Here is an 11,994-nt window from a genome sequence, read left to right on the forward strand (position 1 = left end):
GATACGAGATTTATATCGCATTTTTGGAAGGGATTCCAACAGGCTTGGGGTAAGAGGCTTAATTTTAGTACAGCTTATCATCCGCAGACCGATGGACAGTCAAAAAGGAAGATCCGGATGTTGGAAGATATGTTGAGGGAATCTGCTTTAGAGTGGACAGGTGACCGGGATAAGTATTTTTATCTTGTTGAGTTTGCGTATAATAACAGTTGGCACGCGAGTATTGATATGCCACCATTAAAGGCTTTGTATGGTAGGAGGTGTAGGGCACCATCTTGTTAGGATGAGATTGGTGAAAGAGTAATTGAAGGGCCAGAGTTGGTTAAAATTACTAATGAGAAGGTGGAGAAAGTTAAAGAAAGTTTGAAGGAAGCTCGACCTCGTCAAAAGAGTTATGCTGATCAACATCAAAAGTTTGGTGGATTTAAGTCAGGTGATTATGTGTTCTTGAAGGTATCGCCTTGTAAGGGTGTGAAGCGCTTTGGTATAAAGGGGAAGCTTAGTCCAAGGTATGTTGGACCTTTTGATGTTATGGAGAAAGTGGGGGAAGTGTCTTATAGAGTTGTATTGCCACCACAACTACCTCATATGCATAATGTGTGTTTGATGTGTCTGTTTTTAGGGGCTATAAATATCATCCATTACAAGTAGTTCAGTATCCATTGCATAAGATTAGAGAGGACCTTTCCTGTGAGGAAGAAGCTGAGGCTATCTTAGCTCGAGAGGAGCGAGTTTTGAGGAAAAACATCATTTCGTTTGTGAAGGTTTTGTGGAAAAATCATTCTGAGAGAGGCTACATGGGACTTTAAAGAATCTATTCATAAGGATTATCCGCATTTATTCGATTCAGGTATGAGTATTTAGTTTCTCTTGATTCTGGGGACGGAATCCTTTTAAGGGGGTATATATGTAATATATGTGAATTTTAATAATAATAATAATAATAATAATAGTAATTAAATTTGAATTAAAAAATTAGAATTAGAATAAATTATATTATATTTCTTATTTAGAAAAGGTTTATAAATGAAATTGAGTTTTGGAGTCCTATTAGAATTTGGCTGTCTGTGATTATATTCGATATATATATAGTATCACATGTATGTTCCATAATTCAAACCCTAAACCATGAAATCAGATAAATCAGAGAGATGGAGGAGAGCCGCGTAAAAAATATTAACAGGGCAGAGAGAAGAAATACGGGTGAGCAGATCAGGAGACGAGAGGTAGTGTCATACTTACTTACACAAAAGATAAAGGTATTCCTATTATCGTTTCTCCGACATGAATATAAATCTAATGTAATATTCATATGATTGCATAGCTTGCTCTTGCTTGTGTTAATTCTTATACCATGTATACAACTCTAGTATTAAATTTTTCATTATTATACATATGTGCGGTACACTACATGACTTATTTTATGTTGTCTTTGTGTTAAACTTTTCAATCACTTAGTATGTATGGTGTTAGGGGATAAATACTACCACCGAGTTTGAGAGGGTTCATTTATATATATTTATAATTTTATATTAAGTTTTTATTTGTTATGGTATATGTTTGTTATTATAAGTTCGTTTGCTAAACCAACAGAGGACCTATGAACCCATGCTCTATTTTGATCTTATGTGCGCATCATGTACATATTATTTTAATTAATTGGCATGTGGAGTTTATTTTAAAATATATTTTTTTATATTAGCAACTTCAATTGTTTATGTACATGCATGGTAATGCTCTCTCTTAAATCATGGTACTATGTAATTATTTAAATGTTAGGTACTAATGATGGTATGTGTACTTTGCGATATCTAAATATTGTTACTTAGTCTAAGTTTTGCCAGAGGTGGCCATGTCATACGAGGAAGCTTGGTATACAATATTTGATAAATATATGTCACCATATCTTGGCCTAACTTAGTTATATTAGTTCAGTTATATTAGTTCATAGTAATTCATTGATAATTGGCTTGTAAGATTGTAATATTGAAACTAGAACTAGTGCGTAGTGTTACAGCATGTCAGGTGACTCTAATGTCATATAATATAATATTAAGAATAAGTTACTAACTTAATTTAGTGAATATTTTAATTGTTATAAAAACAAACACTAAATAATATTTTATATAATTAGGTCCGGAGCCGGGAGTTTAGAAGATCGTTGTGAATTTTGATAGTATTTTAGTTCCGATATTTGAGTTACGGATTTTGTCCCTTTTTATTATGTGCTACTTCTCTTAGACATTAAATATATTTGAGTCGTTTCGTTCTACTTCCTATTTGTTCCGTTAAAATTCCTTTTGATCTCATTGACTTCCGAAAATTGCTTCAAAATGGATTTGCAAAATTATAAATATCTGTTTATTCTGTTTTCAAATATTATTTATGACACCCTATGGTTTGCAAATTTGAGTTACTTGTATTAGGTAATTTTAATTTTTGCGAGAATATTTTATTTTAAACCCTTATTGAGATTTAGGGTATACCGAGTTAACCAGCTGTAGGGGTACTATAGAGGTACTACAGCCATGCCATTGTGGCATCAGTGACATGATACTTCCGTGACAGTATGATTGGTCACGGCGTATCCTTCTGTTATCTCTTGTGAGGAGCTTTTGGCCATTTTGATTTTTGTTCAGGATACGTGGGTGCACCTAGAGTTTGATCTGTGATTTGATTTATGGTGACATTGTATATGTCGTACACATTATTAATTCTGTTGCACGCATTAGGTACCCTATGATGTGTGTATTTGTATGTGTTCTGATCTCGGTATGAAATATCATAACCCCTCGTTGTTTCAGCCTTACTTTATTTAAATTGTTGATTTATTATAAATTGTAGATTAATTATTTATGATCTCTTTTTTATAAACTGTATTCCAAATCCGTACTGGGCGTTTGGCTCATGCCGTATTCTGTTGTTGGCGAGTGCCTAGGGGGATCTGGGACTGTGTGATGGAGAGTTACCGCATTTATTGATTAGGATTACGGACTTTATCATTATCTAGACTTAATTACTTAATTATTTAATTATAGATTTCTACATGTATATTATTGATTTAGATATTTTGGAGATTTAATATTATTTTGGAGATTTTAGACTTTTAAATTATTATTAGAAATATATTAGTGCTCTGTTGGCAGGTTTTTGGATTTTAAGTAATATCTCCATTTTATTTTAAAGAAGGGGTGTTACACATAACACTTTTGAAACCGTTTTGTAAGTAATGTACTTAGAGAGCTCCTTAAAAAGTGTTATGCGAGTGAATTGAACTTGCATAGCATTGACTTACATAGCACTTAAAAGCGCTATGTAACCTCAAAAATAAACGCTATGCAAGTTGAAATCTGTAGTAATGAAAAATATCAAAATATCAAATCGGTTTGAAACAAGAGGTTTTAAAATTCAATTATAAATATATTAAATATGTAACTCATCTATACTATATTATAATAGACGAAACATTAAAAGTTTGTAGACGGTCGGTCGGTAATTGTTGAATTTACTTAATTACCCTTGAGTAAATACCTAATTTAATTAATTTATTAAAATCAACTTCTTATGTTATTTTCCTTACTTTAGTTACAACCACAAGGAAACTATGTTATAAAATAAAATCACTCATGGACCTTAAACCAATCTCACGTAGACATCATCCTATAGTCCGCGGTAATTGCCAACTAATTTTAAGTTACACGATAACGTAGATGACTGCTGCAACGGGGAATTAGAACTAATTTGTAATTTGAACCAACTCGAAAATTGTTTGTCCTTAGCTATACTTAACTATAATAATTTATACTATCTATACAATAGTATAATAATCGGAATGAGTTATATTTTATTTCAATGGTTATTCTATATTTTAGTTATTAAAAATAAAAATAAACAGTGTTATATACATGTTAAACTACTAAATTACTAAATTTAGTCTCCTTATTTCGCTAAACCACGATCAAAACTTATCCTACTAAATTATGATCACAACTTCTTCCTAATTTTTTTATTATTTTTATTATAAATCTATATTTATTATTTCCAAATTCATGTAGCGACTTTTCTGATTAAGCCCTAAATCATAGCTACTACAAGTCTATCACCGAAACTCAGGTATCAAATCCATATATGATTTCTATTTATTGATGTATGTTTTATTCATTCGTTTCTGTGTTTCGATCAACTATTGTACTTAAGGTTAGATCACGAATTTCGTCCCCCCCTTTTCCTTTAAATTTGAAAGTGCTATGGTTGAATTGTTTGTTTCAATTACGATCTTGAAAACATGATGAATTCACATTCATGTAGCAAAATTTTATGCTTTTAGATGTTGTGACTTTGTACTGCGAGCAATTTAATTACTATTAGTCTGTAACATCCTTTTAAATTTGTGTCCCTGCCTGTTTTCGAGTTCAGACTCATGGCTAGTGATGCGAAAACTAGGCAATTTGAATGTGGAGGCGCAGCAGTTGATAGGATCAGCAGCTTGCCCACAAGCTTAATGGACTCAATCCTAGAACGCTTACCGACTGATGATGCAGCAAGGACAAGTGTTTTCTCCAAAACATGGAGGGATGTGTGGCCAATGCGTCCCCGAATACATTTGGATAAAAATTTAATCTCAGAATTGGTTTTTGAGAAGTTTTCTGAGTTAGATGAACATACTCAATTATTAGAACTTTCACAAACAATTACTGATATATTTTCAGCTCATAGAGGCCCAGTTTTGGATTTCCTTCTTTTCATTCCTGAAAACCTGCCTATTCATCAAACTCTAGATATGGCTATATGGATTAGAAACATATCAGACAGTGGTGTTAGGAAACTGAAGCTTCTTAATGAATCACTCTATAACCCCTTCATTGTGCCCTCTCATTTCTTTTCCTGTTCGCAATTAACTCATTTGACCCTCGTGAACTGCGAACTAAATCCACCCTTTGGATTTGGAGGATTTTGTAACCTGATTAGTGTTGAACTTAAGTATGTCGGAATATATGCTGACACGTCATTAGGCACTCAACTGAAGGAATTGGATATGGAAGTTTGCACTGGGATTGAACATTTGGGATGCCAGTTTAACTGTGAAAATAAGCTCACTTCATTGAGAATCGTTGACTGTGAAGCAATTTATTACCAATGGTTTGAATGCATCCAAAAATTGCAAGTTCTTGAGCTTGGGATGAATGAATTGCCAAGTACCGGTAAGCAGGTGATAACTTTGGACAAGCTAGTCCACAATATGCCTAGACTTAGTTCTCTTTTTCTTGATGGCTTCTTTCTCAAGGTAATCTTTAACTTAATTGTTATTAACTACTATAATTAGTTGATCCAACTAAATTTAATTGTTATTAACTACTATAAATAGCTGATCCAACTAAATGTCTCACAGTTTAATTTATTTTTCGATGTACTTAGATATATTTGTTTTTGTATGTAGATTCTGAAACCAGGTGCAGCTAGTTTCATGAGGCTTTCAAGAACTATGGAGAACTTGAAATATCTGTACCTGCACTGTATTGAATTGTATGAATTGGATCAGAGTCAACATGTTCTTTGTCTGGTCAGAAGTTCACCTAATCTGCAACTTCTTAAAATCGATCTGGTGAGAACTTTTTCCCCAATCTTGTTATAATAAAATTTTACATACTTTTTAAGGTTTCTGCTGGGGACTCCAGAACTCATAATTTAAAGAGAAACATGGAATATATCTATATTCAAGTATAATTTGTAAAGCATACACTAGATGTTTTTTTCTCTATTATTTAGAAACAACATATGTAAGAACGGAATGAATTTTATTCAATATAAATGCCTTAAATCTATAACTATAGGTATGCTTTAATTTTGCACATAAACCTAAAATACTAAAATTAGAAAACGGAGTGTTGGACCCGTAACCTAACAGTATTCAGAATATATAGGACCGATATAATCTAAAAGAAGATATAGCCCAACAGGCCTAAAGAAGAGAAAAGAAAGAACACCCTAAACCCACCCCCAGCCCTCCACCCCCCACAAGGATTAATTTAGAAGATATTTGTAGGAAATATGTGTATAAGAATCCAAAGTTCTTGTAATTACCTCACCGGAAAAGAATTCCCCTCAAAGTAAAGAGATATATGTATGAAAATGGAGGTGCAGTAAAGAGAAAAACACACTTCCCTTGAGTGCTTTGAGTGCTTGACTGCTTTTTTAGTTTGTTGAATATCATAAATCCTGTTGGGGTCTTCATGTGACACCTTAAGGTTTTCAGAGGAGTTGGTTATTACATGATATCAGATTTCGGTTTATGGGGAGTCTCCGGTTGAAGTCCTCCAACCACCATCTATCTAATTTACATATTTGTTGATATTAGTTTTGGTAATTGATATATTTTTGGTTATGTAATTGTCTGCTCAATCGACACGATTGAGAGGGATATATTGTTGAATAGCTGGGCCTTCTAGTGGTTAAGTGGACACTGAAATGGAGTACCTTCTAGCGGTTAAGTGGACACTGAAATGGAGTTTTAAGCAAATTAGCAATATATATTTAAATTGATTATTTATTGTCTATTACTATATGTAAACTTAAAATTATGTTATAATAAAATAACAATAAAATAACAGGAATCAAAACATAAATGTTCTTAATAAAATTTGTCACTATAGATCGATTGTCCCTACCTAACTGACAAATTATTTTCAAATGTATATATTCTTATAGTTGTATTAAAATAAATATAATATGTTAAAATTAAATATTCAGCAAGTTGACATATCTTTGACTACTTGATCGGCTGAATATGACGGATAATCTTTAAAAATGCTTAATAATGCATTAAATGATAACCCTCTCTGGATTACACTATGTAATCCATGTTTCAAAATGAAAACCCTTTATGGTCCGATTCCGTATAAGCATCTGCTTAGGAAGCTGCTGAGTTTGCTTTTTAGAACACTGGTATGCATTAGTGTGCAGTTGTTTAGTTATATGCTCACATGCAAGGCCCTCATAGATCCTTCACAACACATTGGAAGTATTACTAAATATTATGGTGAACATCTGTTTTCCTTCCAAATGTATGATAGTAGGCATCTCAATTGATCAAAAAAAAAGAAATGCTTGATATTTTGGTATCTATCCCTTCGGTAATATACATCATAAAGTAGGTTTACACGGTCTAAATTTGGAAATATTTTGATCCCCTTGATTTTGTGTTTTCACTCCTAAAAATTTGAAAGTTCCCTTTCTCATAAATACATAGCCACTTTCCCTCTTTAGCTATTTACGGTATCTTTTCTACTGCAAGAAAGGATATATATTTATTCATTCAGAACTAACTGAATAACTTTAGTATTAACATTTTATATACCTGTCAATGAAAAAACATTTTATATAGCTTCATGGAGTACAGAGCGATGATGGAGTAGACTTATCAGACTTCGCGGTGTTATCAGACCCCATGATTCTAAGCCGACTTGAAACCATTATGATATTTGACTTGGTTGGTTCCCTCACGGAGTTTCAGTTGATAGAACTTTTTCTTGTGTCGTCCCCGTCGCTTAAACGGATTAAACTTAAGACACTCACAATGAAGGATCCTACAGATGTGTTCAGGATTTCACAAGAGGTGGAGCAGATTCCTAGAGCATCTAAATCTGCACAGATCCAGTGGATGTAATAGCTGGCCTAGTGGCAGGGCAGACATGTCTTGGAAGCAAATGTTTGAAGCTTGTAAACTTTAAATAAATGTATGTTGTGTATGTTGTGGAGAAGAGCTGTATTTTGGCTTATCTTAAAGGAAAATGCTTGTTGTACAGAATTGTGTACAAAGTTTTGTACACAATAACATGTGCTGTGTTTTAATTGGAATGGGCATCCTGTATTTACATCAACTAAACCAATTAAAACATCCCACATCAATTGTCATGTCATTATGTACAAATTTTTTGTACAAAATTCTCTACACCTAGCATTACTCTATCTTAAAACTCTTCTTTTATATTTGTTTTTACTTTATCTAAATATGAATAACAGCACGGGTTCGGTCTCTTACAATCGCGTGTACGGGATTGTGTAAGGGACGTTTTATCTAACACGCTACTCCATGCCATAGGATCTATATTTTAAGGATCCATGTTGTAGGATTTTTTTGTCGATCCGTAATAATTTTCCGTGGATCGGAAATCTCCTTTAGGCGGAAAAAAAGGTCCCATCCTCGAAAATGCTCTTAAAAATACAGATCTAATAGTTGGGGAGAGTGTGTTATATAAGCTCTCCCTGATAGGCGAATTGGACCAGCACCCTAACAATAAAACTGAAAACTTGAAGCAAAATTCAGGTTGCAACTCTGACCCGTTGTTGCTCCCTTTCTCAAATTTCTACTTTGAATTAAGCAAAGGAGACCCATTCTCGTTACTGAACCTGCAGTCTCTTACCTTAACCCATCTTAAGCGACATGAAGAAGTTTTCGTTTTTCTAGACTGGCTTTGATATTGAACTCCGCAAAGCCCTTTAAACTTGTAAGTTGTAACTGTTTGAAACTCACTGCACCTATGGAGTTTTTTTTAAGAGGGAGAGAGTAGAAAAATTCACTAATCCTTGTGAAATTTCTTGGAGAAAGTTTACTATGAAAGTAAAAAATGATTGCTAAGTAAGATTAAATTCTTACCATAAAATGAAAACTTTAAAATCTCTCATTTGATTTTTATCAAGAGGCTTTTGGTAAAAAATGTTAGGTTCTATTTGTTCAACTCATGATATTAGTTTTTTTCTGCAATTATCACCTTTACACCCGTTTAGGTAAAGGAAACAATAAAATGGTAGAGTAATGTTGGTAGTTCGGTTTAATCTTTCTTATTTTTAGGATTTAATATTTTAATAATCTAATAATTACATTATTAAATATTTTAAATTAACAAATAAATAAAAACCAAATTCTAATCAACACACTTGAGAGTTTCTCACTGAAACTCAATTACCTCACATGTCCGGTCTCCCCCTTCATCTTCTTCTTCTTCCACTCACTACAACAAATCTGGCCATTTACGACGGTTTTTTTGAACTGAAATCGTCGTAATTGAGCCATTTACGACGGAAAAAAATCGTCGTTTTTGGTCGAGTAGTAAGTTCGTTTTTTCGTCACAAGATAAAATTGCGTCGCAAGTTAGAAAGGGGGGCCCACATTCTCAATAAAATAATAAATCTACTTACGACGAAATATTCCGTCGTAAGTTATCAACATACGACGAATAATAATGTCGTATGTTAGTTACTTACGACGAAGGAAACGTCGTATGTTTAATTGTGAGACCCACCTTCGTTAAAATAAAACAGAAATTTACGACGCAACTATACGTCGTAAATTAGTAACTTACGACGGAATATGTGATGAACAACCGTCGTAAGTTTGTTTTTTCAAAATAGCCAAATTCTGATTTTTCAGTTTCCAACCATTTTTTAAATTCAATACAATGCCAAACAAAAAGCAATCAAAACTAGTGGAAGAACTCATATTATTTCACTATAATTGGAATAATATTCAAATATCATAAACTACAAAAAAAATACATAAAAACGTTAAAAGTACTGCTAACAAAGTCGTATTAAATTGTACAATACATGACAAAACTTAAGTAGAAGCCACTAACTAAATCCAACAAAATATAATGTCCTTGAGCAATTGGTTGAACATTGTTGCACACAATTCTTTATGTTACCCTCTTCTGCATGTACTCAACTTCAGCAAACAAAAGCTCAGTCTGCATTATTATGAAGAATAATTGTAAGAGGAAAAATGATTACTACAAAAATGTTATTCGCTTATCATTATCGAGCAAGAATGAAATGTCATTGTAGACTATACCTTCTTGGAGCGGATTTTGTTAAGTCCTTTCTCAAGTTTGGTTTCCAGGTTTTTCAGATCCTTAACATTCAGAGAGTTTATGGCTTCACCCATCATGTTCCTGTAAAATGACTCAACATAATTAATTAAGCAGATTATATGCATATTAGCCTAGGTATACATATTATTAATTAAAAAATGTCACCTGTTGTCCTGTTGTCCTGCTGTATTTTGGTAATATCCCGACGTAATCTCGTGGCTTTTTGCTGGTAATACTGAGATTAATATCGTTCAATAAGAATTTGGCATTTCGAAACAAGTATAGTTAAGCTATGTGAGAATCAACGAGTGCCCTAAGTAAGGATACTTCAGGTACTTGGTTCAGAATTCGATTTTCTCCATCCATAAACTTGCTAAATTTATTTAGTACTTCACTTTCGAAAGATACTTAATGTATTTTAAACAGGTAAATACTCTATTAAGTTACAACAATCTCAAAGCATGGGAAAACGAAGAGTACTAAATACATTCTAAACACAAATTGACTCTGTTGTTCGAAGCAAAATCATAAAAATTACAAGGAGAGAAAGCGATCAAATTTACAAAAGTTCAGATTCTGCCTAAATTATTTAAGCACCAATCAATATAGCAGTATAAATTCGATTAGACTCTAGAATATTTCACAAGGTTTCCGAAACATCTTGAATCATGCAAAACGGATACTCGAAACTCAACTTATGATTTTTCTCGTGAATCTATACATAAGTGAAACTAAAAATCTAGCATGCATTACTTTATAGTTCTACTTTTGATTTCCCTAGTTGCAAACTAAAGTAAAATTAATTACAGGCATAAAAATGAAGAGGATTAAATATGTTTGCAATCAGAAGGCCCTCGCTGTCAGCGAACTCATATCAAAATAGAGGACATAGAACATAAGACTCCAAGGGATTTACAATCTGTCCAGAATTTTTGACACAGGTTTTTGACATACAAAACACAGGAAATTGCACAGTATCAAAGTACCAGATTATAGGGTGTTTCAAGAGGTTTTCAGAACATGTTTAAACTCAGAAAATGGACACTCGAAACTCAAGTTATGAATTTTGGAATTTAGGCCATTAATCCTGAAATATCAAATTCTGCACTGCACTTGTAAGCATTAGAAATATGAACACTTCCAGGAATCCAAATCAATACAAGTTAAGGTATTTACTTAGTGAGCCAACAAGTACACCTAGTAAGACTTGGTCTCCTGGTAAGTAACACTAATTTGGTTGCACTTATTTCTCGATTTTCATTCAAACCTTGTGAGACTCTGTTTAATATACTTTCTTTTAATCCGACTACTTATTAGAGACTTCCTTAAGTTTACCAGAAATATAATAATACACACATGAGTCCCCAATTTATCTAGAAGGAGTTACAAAACAAAATACTGAAAAAGAAAAACCCTTCTATAAGATGACTCAATAATCTAAGCTACAAAAAAATATGATTGTGCAGTCCTTGTGCTTAAGTCACCACAAAAGCCATTTAACACAAGCTGAACTAAACAAGAGATAGAGTACAAAAATGACCAAAAAAGTTGCAAGAAAACCCACACAAAAAGTTGTACCTGAAGTACAGAGACAAAGTACTGGCCCTCCAGTTTCCCTGGCTCAGTTCCATCTACTTGGTATCTGCTTCTTTGCAAGAAATCAATGTCTGGTCTGGAACTTCAACAAAAACTTTCATCGATGTTTGTCTGCTTCCATAGCCGAATTGATTATTTTTCCTCAATCCTACTCCACCCTGCAGCCCATGAGGCTGCCCATTCTTAGTCTGGTTGGATGTTGGGCTTGCTATCCATTTCTGGGCATCATCCCATTTTAAAGGTGCTGTTTTGGAAAAAGGTGCAAGACCCGCTCTTTGTAGTCCTTGCTCTGCCTTCTGAAACTAAGTAAAAATCAAAAAACGAGATTTATAAATCGAAGATTATAACTGTACAAAGCTATCTAGATTTCATTTAAGCAACAATTTAACTAAGTAGTCCTTGTGATTTGCGATTGGGAATAATACCAGGCTATTTCAACTGATGGCTTTTAACATGGGTCGGGTTAACTTAGATGGGTCGGACCATTTTAGCATTTTGTATTTTTGGGTCTAATAATAAATTTTCATTTTTC

The 11,994-nt window shown here is 33.2% G+C and overlaps 1 protein-coding gene and 1 long non-coding RNA gene across 2 annotated transcripts; one reads left to right on the forward strand and one right to left on the reverse strand.

Annotated features, from left to right (window-relative positions):
- The first annotated feature begins 4,038 nt into the window (after window positions 1-4,038).
- LOC141667646 (F-box/FBD/LRR-repeat protein At1g13570-like) lies at window positions 4,039-7,882 on the forward strand. The gene is made up of 4 exons (XM_074474214.1): window positions 4,039-4,113; window positions 4,417-5,284; window positions 5,438-5,602; window positions 7,382-7,882. Exons 2-4 carry the CDS (start codon window positions 4,421-4,423, stop codon window positions 7,661-7,663), a joined length of 1,311 nt encoding a protein of 436 aa, XP_074330315.1. The 5' UTR covers window positions 4,039-4,113; window positions 4,417-4,420; the 3' UTR covers window positions 7,664-7,882.
- A 1,685-nt stretch (window positions 7,883-9,567) lies between these two features.
- On the reverse strand, window positions 9,568-11,767 carry LOC141668692 (uncharacterized). Its single transcript, XR_012553149.1, has 4 exons — window positions 11,445-11,767; window positions 10,032-10,101; window positions 9,848-9,947; window positions 9,568-9,743 (listed from the first exon to the last, which is right to left on the reverse strand). It is a non-coding gene; the product is annotated as an uncharacterized LOC141668692 (long non-coding RNA).
- Window positions 11,768-11,994: the final 227 nt, after the last annotated feature.

Source organism: Apium graveolens, chromosome 6 (genome assembly GCF_009905375.1).
Source record: "Apium graveolens cultivar Ventura chromosome 6, ASM990537v1, whole genome shotgun sequence".
NCBI lineage: Eukaryota > Viridiplantae > Streptophyta > Magnoliopsida > Apiales > Apiaceae > Apium > Apium graveolens.